At 42.3% G+C, this 14,588-nt stretch overlaps 1 protein-coding gene across 29 annotated transcripts in view; it reads left to right on the top strand.

Annotated features, from left to right (window-relative positions):
- tns1a (tensin 1a) overlaps positions 1-14,588 on the top strand; it is a 94,911-nt gene that overhangs the window by 63,891 nt on the left and 16,432 nt on the right. For 11 of the 29 annotated variants that reach the window (XM_074627453.1, XM_074627451.1, XM_074627449.1 and 8 more), the window contains 5 exons: positions 64-124; positions 216-291; positions 382-526; positions 1,381-1,452; positions 1,569-1,694. In XM_074627453.1, coding sequence (XP_074483554.1) covers positions 64-124; positions 216-291; positions 382-526; positions 1,381-1,452; positions 1,569-1,694 — 480 coding nt within the window. The remainder of the gene's footprint in view (positions 1-63; positions 125-215; positions 292-381; positions 527-1,380; positions 1,453-1,568; positions 1,695-14,588) is intronic. The other 18 variants (XM_074627447.1, XM_074627473.1, XM_074627458.1 and 15 more) reach the window with 3 other exon arrangements.

Here is a 14,588-nt window from a genome sequence, read left to right as displayed (position 1 = left end):
ATGAACAGAAAATAAACAGCGTTTGCTGGTGTCTTATTTAAAATTTTGTATTTCCCTCCGCAGGCTGCCGTCCTTTCCTGAAGATCTACCAGGCAATGCAACCCGTCTATACGTCAGGAATATAGTACGGAAACTTTTTATTCCACTTCAGTGTGGTTTGACCCTGTATTGAATCCAGTTATCTGGATTTTAACAATATATTGTTATTACTGCAGCAATGTGCAAGGAGACAGCAACACCAGTATCTGCATCACTATTGAGCCAGGCCTGCTGCTGAAAGGAGACATCCTGGTAAGATTTTATTAATACAATACTGTCAACTAATCCTGACCGATGCATCGATTCATGTGTCGATGTTTTTCTCTCTTCCTCCCCCGTTAGTTGAAGTGTTACCACAAGAGGTACAGGAACTCCACCAGGGACGTGATGTTCAGGGTGCAGTTCCACACCTGTGCCATCCACGACCTCGGCGTGGTGTTCGGGAAGAACGAGCTGGACGAGACCTTCAAAGGTAACGGCGCTCTGGGTGGGTGTGACTTTACAGTATATGCGTGTTTGTGATCGTAAAGAAGTTGCCAATCACAGAACAGTGCATTAAGGTTCATTGTTTTCAGTTGTTACTACGGTAGTTTTAAACTGGTTTTCACCGGGGCTGGGTATCCTTTAAAAAATGACGACGCCAGTACCAATACCTGTACCCCTTAAAGGGATACCGACACCAAAAGAGAGCGATTGGCTGCAAGCAAATGGTCTTTTTTTTCTAGATCCGGGCACAAAAAGGATCGGATGCAGGTATCGCTTGACTGGAGGAGTCTCGATACTACTTGGTACTGGGTTGTTTACCTTAAAGGCATCGCGTACCGATACCCAACCCTAGTTTTCACTGGGATTTTTTGATTTCCAGTATGAAAACATTATTGTTCCCTGCTGCAGGAGGATACTGCTCCTCATATTTTTATAGTAAACGCCGTCCTCAGCATTTAATAATAATAATAAAAGGATGGAAGAAATTGCAAGCTAGCAGCAAAATTATGATAAAGTTCAACCACAGTCTGTTGAGGTTTTTAAAAATTAAAAAAAAATTGAAACAGTAGCATGTTTGCCCTGCAAAAGATATCTTTATCATCCAGTTTTTACACATATTTTTTACATTATTTGATTTTTTACATCACCTGTTTTAATGCTCAAAATCAATACAAAATAAATGTTGTTTTTTGAAGTAACAACTGAAAACTATGAGCCCTAACTTTGCTAAACTGATTTAAAATCTTGACGTTGTCAATGTTTTTTTTGGAATTTGTTATACCACATATCATGTTTGTGTGCGTTTGTGTCCATTGTTTTACAAAAGTATTGTGTCTCCTGTGTGTCTCTCTACAGATGAGAGGTTCCCAGAGTATGGAAAGGTGGAGTTTGTTTTCTCTTATGGACCAGAGAAAATCAAAGGTACAGGTAATTCATGCACTCAGGTTTCTCAAAGTGTTTGTATCCAATTTATAGATATTTGCATTTTTTATTTTGCGTCTGGTGTGAGGAGTCCGTCACCCATCATGCAATGTGCCCCACAGGCCTGGGCCACCTGGAGAACGGGCCGAGCGTCTCTGTGGACTACAACACCCAGGACCCTCTGATCCGCTGGGACTCGTACGAGAGCTTCAGCCAGCGCTGCGAGGACGCGGTGGACGGCGAGCTCGGTATGTCCACACACACAGTTTGATGGATAGGGTTGTCTCCACTCGTCCACTGTTACTAACAAAGTCTTTCAGACTCACGTGATGCCACATCTGGTGTTGCTGCTTCGACGGGAAGATTCTCAGAGGATGAACTCTTTTAAAAGGGAACGCAGAGATGTTACAGTTATCGTTTCAAGCTGACTTTTGATTTGCAAATAAACTAGGACTGTAAATCGATGTACCTTAAAGGGAGATTTATCAAGTATGTAATACTTAAATATGCTTACTTTATGCAAATATATGTAGAGATGTTCTACTGGAAATCAATTAACAACACAAAACAATGACAAATATTGTCCAGAATAAATCAGATTCCTCAGTCACCGCCACAGGTCAAGATCTCCGGCTTTGTTGCACTCTACTGAAGACAAGATCCGTCTGTGTCTTTCCTCTAAACCCTCCAGCCCCCCCACACCCTCCTAAACCCCCGGTCTGTCAATTAGTCCTTTAAATAGCCGCTGCAGAAATAGGGGGGCGTCAGTCGCCCTGCCGGTGGCTGCCCACTTCCCAGGGGGGGGTTGTAACCTGAAACGCCACCACCAAATCCCACAAGCACCCAAAACCCACCTCCATCCACTCCCAGCTTTCTGCACCAGGAGCTCAGGAATTTGAAACTCGGTCGCCCTGTATCATGTGCAAGAAATGCCCCAAATATGACATAGACTCAGTCACCCTTGGTCGTTCATTTCTGAATATAACACACTGATAATATCATAAAATATCCTGTCTTAGAGTGTGGGACACTTAACACAGCTGACAGTCTGATGAGATTCGCGATTATTGCCGTTAATCTGAGAAAACAGGACTCACACTCAGTTGAGTCAAGACTTGGCAGCCATTGTAGTAGTGCTGCATCCACTTTTTATATATGGCTTTTTTTTTCTTTTTTTTTTACGACTTTGCAAAGACCCATTTCATTTTTATGAACATCCCCAGAGAACCGTTGCGGTAATTGCTGTGTTGCAAGAAGGTCAGTGGGAATCGCCGGGATTGCAAGTTTGATGCTAATTGAACGGTTGGCTGCGTTCTCAGCACTCAGCAGAAAAAAACCTCTCGGCCAGTTTGTTCATTTCTGTGATTGCAGCCGTCGGACGCGAGAATCCGAATGTTCGGAGGAAAGCTGGTGCAGGAACACAGTGTCTGTTTCTACAAGGGCTGAACAGACAGGGAATAGAGCAGGTCTTGGAAGATGCAACAATGGGATGACACAAAGCCAAAAAGAGATAACAAATTGCAGGGGAGATGTTTACAAAGTTCTAGCAGCAGCATTTGAATTATGACAAAAAATCATAATCATTTTAACCACATAAAAGAATATATATCAGTTTAAGTGTACGCTATATTTTCACCGCTCTACCGTGCTGTCAGACAGCTATACAATCTATGTTTCCGACTTGAAATGAAGCTGTTATTTATGCTCTCGCCAAAGCAACCAGACTCTATTGAAAAAAGCAGTAATTCTACATCGCAGAACACAGGGAGTTCCCGGTCCACCGCCGCCTCGGTCGGTTAGTTTGTTTGTGTTATTGTGTGACTTTGGTTAGTTCGGATTCACCAAAGTCACACAATAACTCAAGCAAACTAACCGATCAAGGCGGCGGTAGACCAGCAAGTCCTGTGTTCTGCGAGGTAAAATTACAGTTTTTTTCAATGGAGTCTGGCGGCTTTAGCGGGATCACAGATGGATACAACAGCTTCTGTTGGAAATTGCTGTCTGACGGCAAGGTAAAGCAGTGGAAATATTCTATATACAACATACACTTAAACTGATTTTTTTAGGTGTCTAAAATACGTTTTGCTGCTGCCCTCGTCCACAGCAGTACATAGCTTTGCTCCCGTGCTGGTACTCCTGTCTGTTTCTCCAAACAAGGGGCGTGCCGACTACATCTACTGTAGCTAATACACTGACTATGGATAAGTACCTCATACAACCCCACTTAAAAACACCCAAACTATCCCTTTAATACACATTTGAGTTGGCAAACCCAGGTGACCCTACACACTAATGCCACACGAATAACACTGATGTGACAGAACGGCCTATTTTTACACGCCGTGGTTATAGCGGACACAAATCACTCATCAGATATCATTCGGAGAATCCAGACTTGCTTATTTGTCCGGCTGTTAAACGACTGTTTCATCCTCAGGCGTTGATGTCCGACGGCTCGGCCAACTCATCCCGACGCCATTTTTAACAGCGACCTTGGAAAATCCAGTTGAGAGGACTCAACGAAAGACGGGTGTCTTAAAAGCGTCTGCGGGGATTAGGCGGCTTAGAGTTGTGTGCATTTCCTACTGATGGCGTGACGAGAGGCGTCCTTAGCTCTCTTTAACGACGTATATGTGACGAGTTGTTGATGGCGGCGGCGTGAAGTGTGTAAAGGTATTAGTCCAGCTGTTTGTGATGGTGTTATACAGTATTTTATGAGCTCTATGGGCGCGCATAGGCGTCTGCCTGTAAATTTGTTTGTATGGGTCTTTCTCAGTTTTTTATGTGGCATGTTAAGAGTGTGTGTGCACCTTGTGTTTGTCGGCTCGCCTTTGCTCCACTAATAGCCCCGCGGTGTGGTGGCAGCTGTCGACCCCGGAGGTCAAACCAGGCAGAAGGCCACCGTTTTGGACCGCTAGAGCAACCGCACAGCTACGAGAAAACCCGCTTTTTTCAAAAAGGACACAAGTGTCGTTTTAACATCACGGCATTATCGCATCATTTGAATTTCTGCAGTTTTTTACGGCACAAATGAAAGCAAACGTTTGAAGAGATGCCAGGGACGATGTTAAAACTAACACTGGTGTTTACAAGTGCTCCACGCTGCATCTTTAGTGCATCGAATGGATGTTTCATACGTTTCTAATTTGACCAAAAGTCATAAAAAAAGTGCCCAAACGACGCGTTCGAGGAATATAACGATCCCTAGAAAAATGAGAATAACCGCTAAACATAGTGTGATGCCACATGAGAATAAGTGTGTGTGTGTGTGTTCCAGTGTGTGTGTGTGTGTGTGTGTGTGGTGTACAGTAGGGCAGCGGGCCCAGTGACAGCACAGGCTGTCTTCCTTGTTTACCGCCCTCCTCCCATATTTGGCTGGGGCTGAGCCCTGAAACATGTCTGGAATAGCTGGATAGAGACAGAGATAGAGAGGCAGGCACAGGGAGAAGCAGAGGAGACCAGACTTCTGCAAAAGATTTGACAAAAAGTTCAAAGCGAGAGAAGTTTTTTTTTTCGTCTGTTGTGAAAAGGAAAAATAAGGAGAGATTAAGGAATGAAGTAAAATCAAGGAGAGACGGAACAGCATTGGTTGGTGAGTAGTAAGGCCTTGGGAAGTGACTTTCTTTACAAATTAGAAAACCTCTGCTGAGTTTAAATAACCATGTGTAACTATAACATATAATGAATTCAAATATTATCATTTTACGCTAAAAATAAGTTGCTAAATGTGTTATTTTTGTGATGTGCAAATGGTTTCTCTGCAACTTTTGCCTCCTAAAGCGTCACAAGAATACAACTTTTTGTTCATTCGGTCCGCAGACACGAGAGTGTGTTTGTCTGTTTGTTGCGTTTCCATGTCAACACGGTCGCATCTTGTGTGTTTGGCACCTATATGGGATAAAAAATGAGTCACGGAGCGAGCAATTTGTGTGCGGAACATTTTATGAGCAGGGGCTGCAATTTGGGTATACCAAAACTATTAGGGAGCTGCTTGGTTGGTAGCTTCATGTGAGCTCCAGAAAGCTCGCACTGGGATACAATGCATGTAGTTGAAAAGTTTGTTTATATGTATATATTTGACAAGTTTCCAAAGTGGAGTGAACACAAAATATGAGATATACTTGAAAAAGAGGGCGTCTTCTGGTACAAACGACAAAATATTTATTCTTTAGAGCATTTAAATGACATCATTTAAAGCATTTATTATGCTGTTTATACTTGGTATCCAACCTAGTCCAGTTTCCACTAAAAGTGGCCGGCAAAATTGTGCAGAAAAGGGAGAGCGGTCAGGTATTTTAAAAGCTCCTCTGTGTGTGTCTTGCACGAGCACATAATGCTTCTAGTTAGACCTCTTGCTGACAGCGCGGTGAGCTACAGCAGCAGGTTCAAATCCCAGCCCTGGAAACCCCACTGAGCCACTCCTCATCCCTTAATGCCTCCTTTCTCCTACTGTCTGTCAAGATGTCCTCATATGGCTCTCTCTCTGTCTGTCTCCTACTCTGCCTTTGTGTTTTTTCTCTACGAATGTTATCGATTTTAGTTGACTTCAAGCCTCATTTGTAATTTCTGAAAGTCGCTCCGTTGAATCCTTTCTGAAAAACATACGAGACGAGACTGCTTTCATGGTTTTGTTGATTTTGTATTTTAAAATTGCACTTCTTGAACTTTATTCATAATAATCCACTTTTTTTTTTTATCAATACGGGTATACAAATCCACTGTCCCTCTTTTGCACTTAGATTAAAATACAGAGCGTACAGCAGGTCGTCTCTGAGAGTTAAACACAGACAGCACACCAAAGCTCTCAAAGAGACAGAGATGACAGACCAACGTCTCAGTAGACAGCAGGCAGATGTACTTTTATGACAGCTACTGATCCTCATGTGTGAAAGACAGATGGACGGACAGATGCACAGAAAAACCAAGCCGCCAGTCGGGAGACAGCCAGACGTACAGAGGAAGACACGCAGGCCAGACGTGATCATGTTGGTCCTCTTTTAATGTCTGAGGCATTTCGTTAACTTGCTAACTTTTGAGAGGAGTGGATGGGAGCAGGCACAGTGGTTGAGTTGAATGTTGGAACTTTCTTTTAGGTTGTAGCCGGCTTAATTTTAAAGCTAGTGAAGACACTGGTATCACATGGAACTAGCCTAAATAACACTCCAAACTTAGGCTAAATTTTGGCGAGGAAAAACTGTCATGGCCATCTTCAAAGGGGTCCCTTGACCTCTGACCTCCAGGTATGTGAATGTAAATGGGTTCTATGGGTACCCACGAGTCTCCCCTTTCCAGACATGTCCACTTTATGATAATCACATGCAGTTTGGGTCAAGTCAGCACACTGACACACTGACAGCTGTTGTTGCCTGTTGGGCTGCAGTTTGCCATGTTATGATCTGAGCATATTTTTTTATGCTAAATGCAGTACCTGTGAGGGTTTCTGGACAATATTTGTCATTGATTTGTGTTGTTAATTGATTTCTAATAGTAAATATATACATACATTTTGCATAAAGCAGCATATTTGCCCACTCCCATGTTGATAAGAGTATGAAATACTTGACAAAAATCCTTTTAAGGTACATTTTGAATGGATAAAAAATGGGTGATTAATCGCGATTAAATATTTAAGCAGATTGACAGCCCTACTTGCAGTGTTTAGATGCACGTTTGCTAGTTTGCAGCCCTTGTCTTCCTTGCGTTTGTCAGTGCACATTACCGCCACTAACTGTAGGTCAGTGGAATAGTGCATCCTCAAGTGTGTGCACGATCCAAACAAATGTTGCTCTATAGCGCTACTAGAGGTCAAAAACTCCACAGGGTACCTTTAACCTTTTTAAAGTGATAGAAAAGAATTTGAAACTCTGTTCAAAATATACAGTTAATAACAACATAAATGCATATTTCCTCATCAATATTAAGTTGAGTTTGTTGCCACTAACATATCACATTATATTAGCTACTTCTTGTCCCCCATCTGTTCAGTAATTCAAACGTAAATGTGTCTCATTCACGTTCAACCAACCAGCTAAAAATCCCAATCCGCAGCTCGATCTGACATTTCCTCTCTCGCAAAAGAGAAAAGAGTCGACATGAATCAGACGCGGAGTGCAGCTGGTTGTCAGTCAGAAATACAGACAGACGGATAGTCTTTTATGACAGTCGCTCAGATGACAGACAGGCGGATGGATGACATCACCCCGAAAGCAACCGCGGAGACAGACACTGATACGGTCGCGTCACGTCACCGCGATCGGTGACAGCTGGACACTGGCTGAGAGACGGGCCGAGAGGCAGACATGGCAAATATAAAACCGCGACAGTTTTCCTTGTGCCAGTCACTGATACGCCAACCATGACACCTTTTTCACTGATGGACTGTCACATCATCCCTTGATGATGGGTCTAGCTCTTTCTCTCTCATGCTCTGCTGCAACAACCTCAATGTAGCCTAAACATAGTTCTTTGTAATACTCGTAAAATAGTTCTTAATTTTTAAGAAAAAGGACGATTTTGAGAGCAAACGCAGGAATAAATGGGCTCAACGCGGATGTTCTCACTCACTAAGGTCTTTAAGACAAGTCAGTCAGCTGTCAGTCACACCCAGTCACCCCACCGCTGGCATGCAGACTGGCCGTCGTCACGGCGATACGAAAGCTGTGACGGTGAATGTCACATCTTGTTGAGAGATACCTGATGGCTCGCTGACAAGAGTGGATGTTTGTGCATGTACATGCCTGCCACTGCATGTCAGTGTTTATAATTGTACATGCAATAGTCGGCAACTGACTGAAAAGGGGCAGTTAAGGATCTTCTCGACACAAAGATACAACAAGATACTTTGGTCACAATGGAAAAAAAATATCCATCTTAACCTCTGGGTGGTTGCCCATCTGGGTGGTTTGGAATCGGGCCTTAGTCTCCGTGCTGTCCCTTGTCCTCTTTGCCCCTTGGACTGTTGTTGAGATGGGTACATTTGATTTATCATTAAAAAATAATCAACAAGACCAACTGTTGAGTCTTTAAATCCAATAAATAACCAAAAAGTGTTACTTTATCTCCTTTCCACTGCTTTTTCCAAGAATATTTTTTAATTCATTATCCATTTCTTTATCAATCTGCATCATTCTCTCTTGAAACCGACTACTATCTTAGAGGGACACAGTGCACAACTCTCCTCCTGCTCCTTTAGTTCAAGTTGAGTATTGTTTCGGTTTGTCTTTAATGCACTTTGGTTCTTTTCATCTTTGTCTTTTCAAGCGGGGTGATTCACTTTTCCCAACCTCCCAGTTTTACTGCCCTCACACATGCACACCCAGTTTCCATCTAACCCATAGACCCTGTCCCAACTCCAAAGAGACCTTTCTAACACAGGTCAACCTCCCACTCTAAATAGCTCTTACTGTAGATGTCTGTATGCATGTGCGTGCAAATATGCATTTATAAACATACATGAAATCATACACCATATCCAATAAAACTATGATTGCAGACCTCTTTCCCAAGTGAGTGAGAGACCCACCATTTAAATATGCGTGTGAACGTTAGGTGTGTTTCTATATTTATATGTGTCCGGATTCGTAAAAATGGGTTTGGCCCTTTTTATAAGGTCAAGTGTGTCAAGCCCGTCTTTAAGTTTCCACCACACCTGGCAACTTCAGCAAATAAGAGAATCCAAAGGAAAAATCCACCCCAACAAAAAAAAATGTAAATAGTTGGTGGTGGATCTTGGCTCTGTATTATTTTCAGGATTTTTTTCAATTAATACCAATTTACGATCAATAGGTGGCAGTTCCAGGACAATCTACATATAGATTTGATATTACTAAGAATCAAGAAGCTACTTTACTATACAAAATGTCATATGCATAAAACGTATTACTGTAAAGAGAAAACCGTAGTGGTCCAAGAACATAGCCCTAGGGAACCCCTTTTATAGATCCTTCATTTTCTAATGATGCAAATTTAACCCGTCCCTGTATTTATTTCAGGATTTTTTCAATTAATACCAATTTCCACTCAATAAGTGGCAGTTTTAGGACAATCTACTTGTGGATTGGATATTGCTAAGTATTAAGAAGCTATTTTACTATAAAGAAAATCTCATATCTGTAAAAAACAAGTAATGTATAAGGAAAACAGAACCCTGAGGAACTCCTTCACAGATCCGTAATTTTCGAATGATGCAAATTCCAATAGCTATATTATTTAAGTTTGGTTTATTTAAATTTGTATCAATAAATACCAATTAACGATCTATAGGTGGTAGTTCCAGGACCATCTACTTGTAGATTGGATATTGACAAGAATTAAGAGGCTATTTTACAATATGAAAAGGCATATGCATAAAAGCGTGTAATATGAAGTGAAAACAGAAGTGGTCCTAGAACAGAGCCCTGAGGAACGCCTTCACAGATCCTTAGGAAGTCAACTTCTTATGTCTTTTGGACTTCAGTGTTGGGTATTGAAACCAACAAAATGCAATATGTGAAGGAGGAAAGTATGATCACCAGAGTTAGAATAAGGTAAAGTAAATCACTATAATGATAAAGTTGGTTGAATTTGTACAATCGAAGGATGCCGGTGGTTTAAAGAAGCAATACAACTAACATTTCAACCCTCGCATTAATGTCTTTTCCTCCATGGGGGCAATGATTCTTGGCCCACTTCTGACTTCCCACATTCAGTGCTAAACTAACAGGTTTTATACACCAAGAACCCAGGGAGTAATATGTGTGCATGAAACACATTCAATGTCCAGCACCAAAATGGCCAACCAGCCGTGTTCCCATTGCTTTATAGGTGTGTTGACAAATGTGCTGCCTCAATCACCCTGGGCCTGTTAATCTCAAATGTCCTGTACTAACTATGTATATAATCCACATCCCAGCTGGTGCATTTGAGACAACAATAACAGTGGTCGTAGCGCATTGTCTATTTATAATAAACCATTGGCCGCAGATGTTTAAATGGCTTTTTAATGGCCTCCAAGGCTGCGATGTGGCAATGAGACACTCAGGCAAACACTTAAGAGAATACAGCCAGGAGGCAGGTGCTGTGTGTGTGTGTGTGTGTGTCTGTGTGTGTGTGTGTGTGTGTGTGTGTGTGTGTGTGTGTGTGTGTGTGTGTGTGTGTGTGTGTGTGTGTGTGTGTCTGTGTGAGCAATGCCTCTGGCACTTTTCACAAGAGAGTAACGCACCTGTCGCATGAGAGAATATAGAGAATGGACAGGTGTGGGTTTGTGTTTTGTGCAAGACCAACATTAACGAAAGGGCAACTTTACATGCTAAGTTGAAGTCAAAAAAGTTTATTTTCTTATGTACAAATACTTCTGGAACCTGCATTTCATTGAATATGTAAATGAGTAGTGGTAAACGTTGCTTTTGTCCTTTTAAGCAGAGAGAAAGGCATGTTACGCTCGTTTACCGCAATGGGGAAACAAGTTGTTAGCCAAGCCTCGGTGACTCAACCAATCTAAATTTGGGGTCTGCTGCAGCTATTTGTTGACACCAGAAGAAAGGTATTTGTTCTATTCAGATGGAGAGTCGCTGGATTTTAATCAGGCCCGGAGGTCTGCTCTCCAGATCTGATGCTACTGTGCTGTACAGTAGGTGATGCAGGGTCATTAGATGTTGTTAGTGTGTCGTCATACTTCGTTCACACCTGGATCGCAGTGTTCATATTCAATAAAGTCAAATTAAGATCCACTCAGTAGTTGGTAGTCAGGAACATCATGTGATATGATCGAGTGGACTTAGTAGTGAGATTGTTTCAAGTCAAGAATGAACTTTCAATCTCAACATTTTCATAGTTATCCGAGACGAAACACTGGCTCATTGGAAGGTTCGATTTTTGCTAATCTCTACAAACAGATTCTGCATTCACATGTAGAATCTGGAGGCACAACGGCACAAGATTTTGGTATCGGAAGCATTCTTGTTTCTGTTTGTAGTATTGACCAATGACGTTTGAGCAGGCTTTGGTTGAATGCAGGTAAACAGTCCGTGTGGAGAGCAAACGAGGTGGAACGCATTGACCGAACTGACAATGTTGCTCATCTCTTGGTCACCTGAACTGGAGGGCAAACTCATTCAACTCCAGGGCTGCCATCATGTGCAAAGTATGTGCGCATATGCACTTTTAAGTGACGTGTACGTTTCTCCCAGCTTACGCACATGCCATGAATGTGGGGCAAATGTAAAGGTCCTCTCCTAAACTCTTGTTCAGTAAGTTCCTGTCATGTTTGGCATTTCCGTTCTTTACTAAGTCAAGAGGATTACACCAAACTCACAGGGCCACTTCGCTCCATGTTTGTAAGAGAGAGAAAATAGCGAGGAAGGTGTTTAAGGAGGTGAGACTCCCTCCGGAAACATTCATACTGGACGTGTGAGTCAGACGTTCCTGTGACGTTTCTGTCTCCACTTTATCCTGTTGGATAAGGCTCGAAAGATGTCAGCAATTTCTTTCATCGATTTACTCAGTGTTTATGCATTTTTCATGATTTATTTTTAAGAAACTTCTGAGCACATCTCTGGTAAACACAAGATTTAAAGTGGTGCTTATGTATGATTCTTTGTGGAGAAACTCAGTTTTACAGATCTGTCGATTAAATCAACTAATCCGTTAGTCGACAAAATCGTATGATTTTTATTGGATTTGGTTGATTTGGACTTGGAAGATCAGCTAAAGTTGGTGCCTGTGGGTCTGATGATGATTCAGTGGAAACACTCTAGGGCAACATCCCCGACAACAAGCACCGAATTGAGCCACCAAATCAAAAGCAAATCAAAATGTTTCCTGGTAGTGCATTTATAATTACCATACCGCAGCAACGTGTTGGGCCTCTTACCCAGCAACCGTCGCTCTGTGCATTTTTAGCTTGTCTGTTTTCTTTCTTTCCTCTCTGAGCCGTGACATGTCACATAACAGCGTCTGCTCCCCTGATTTAACCTCAGGATGGGGTTAACCAGCAGCTGGAAAGAGTGTCACCCTGGCAAACCTGAGTCGTTTTTTGCCACGGAACACTAAAAGATCATCTTTTATGAAGTGGAACAAGGGCATTCCCTGTTCTGTTAAAGGTCAGGGTGTCAAAGACAGGCGGAGCTCAGCTGGTGGAAACTGTAAATTACAGTTCTCTTGAAATGCTGTCGATTATTTACATCCAAATCCTTAAAAAGTAATAATATTTAGTATGAATGCCATGCAGTGAAAGCCCCTTAGTGAGGGGATCCTCTCCGATGACATCACCAGGCAGGCGTGGGAGTTGTAGTTCATTCGAAACGACGTCGCTTCGCAGGCAGCTGGGATGTGGTGGCGGTGGTGGTGGTGGTGGCGGTGCTAGAGTCCCTCCCCCGCTGCCGGGAACAGTCACAGATCACCCTTAGAGTGCCAGCTCACCCCTCTAGGCAGCTTCAGTGGTACGGCCCCGCCTCGCTCCAGTCCAGCACATGTTGGGTGATGAGAGGACATGAATCAGAGAGGACAGGGAGAGTAAGAGACGGAGTTCAGTCACTGAGAGGCAACTGAAGGACTGGATAGGACTGAAATGTGTCTTTTTGATCGCAAGAAGAGGAAATATTCCATCATTTCTTGAGTGTTCTGAGGGTTGACCTTAACTACAGGTAAGGAGGATGTTTCCACTTCATTTGATGCTGTGATGTAGAGTAATTAGGATTTGAAGCATTCAAATTCATAAACAAAATCAGGTATCAATGATGTATTGATGGCAAGAGAGAAAAACTTTTTTAATTGGTTTTCCAAATAACTAAACTTTTTTCAAATTTAAATTACTTTTGTCTCAAAATGTTGTCCATAAGGCTTTGGACTAAAGTCTAATCCCGCACTGATTAAACAAAATGTAACACTAAACTTCGCCATTTGCTCTCACAGTGTTAATCTCTGCGTCATCAATAAAAACAAACCGCAAGAACAAACCGTGTTTACAACTTCCTCGCCTGCCCCTCTCCTTCGGGTTGCTACTGTGCTACCGTGAGTTGTTGTTGACATGGGTTTTGAAATAGCTGCGGTCCGAGTGATTCACCATCTGTCCCCGGGGGTCGCTCAATTTGGAATATCCCACACATGAGCCAGCCTCGGTCATGTATATGTCGTGTATCACTTTGCAAAATGTATACGGGGAAGCCAGGATCGGTGTATTACTTTCTTTTTGTAAGCATCCGTGTTACCACAGAATGAGCTGTTGCACGTGTGATTGTTGCGTTTCATGGAGACAAGTATAGTGTTTTACAATTTGAAATAGTTCCCTGGCCTATAATTGAAGTACACATTGTATCTCCCATTGTGTGAATTACAGTACTGTACCTGACCTCTGTTTATGTGTTCATGTGCCACAAATGAGTTTTTTCAATATTTGAACTTTTTTAAAACCTTTTTCGGTATTTTTTTCCCATTGTTGCACTATGACTTTCCTAAAAGGACCTTCAAATAACACGTGTGAGAAGAAATGTCACACTTCTGATACTATAAACAGATGGTGATGATTTTTTTCCCCATTAATTGCTGTTGGAGCAAAAGAGCGATAACTGTCCAAACGTTTTGTGCTCTTCCTTTAGATTCTAGATCTAGATTAGACCCAGTGTTATTGTGGAAGCTTGCAGACTGTTTTGAAAGTTGTCATCGATAAAGTTACTCTTCAATCCTTCGTTTGAAGCCAGGCCAAAATAATTTGGTTTTGTTTTTTAGTTGAGACGAAATTTCCCTGCCCCATTTACAACAAACTAAATTCACCAAAAACAGATCATATAAATATCCCCTTGCCATACATATTCTTATATATTTTACACATTCCTGTGAAAGAATTTAGTTGATACTTTGATTGTGCAACATGTGGGCAATCGGTCTGACTTTGCCAGCATGATTCAGCAGCCAAAAATCAACGTGAAGACAGCTCATCCTCTCCCAGTCCAGCTCTGGGCTTTCAAACTGGCACTGCAGTTCTTCTCTTTGGCTCGCACAGACCAGCTGTTTCAGTGCGTTGGACAGGAGCCGCCCCGGTTCGCGTCAGAACCACGTGGGCCCGCACTGACGCAACGTGACAGGGGCTTTAGCGCTGCAAATTGGCTATTAATAGAGCTGGAGGGGCTGTTATGTGTTGCTGGTGGCTGAACCTCAGGGTAAAAAAA

This window comes from Sebastes fasciatus, chromosome 24, assembly GCF_043250625.1.
Source record: "Sebastes fasciatus isolate fSebFas1 chromosome 24, fSebFas1.pri, whole genome shotgun sequence".
Classification (NCBI taxonomy): Eukaryota; Metazoa; Chordata; class Actinopteri; order Perciformes; family Sebastidae; genus Sebastes; species Sebastes fasciatus.
The sequence above is the reverse complement of the archived record's forward strand: the minus strand, read 5'-3'. Positions and strand labels throughout refer to the sequence as shown.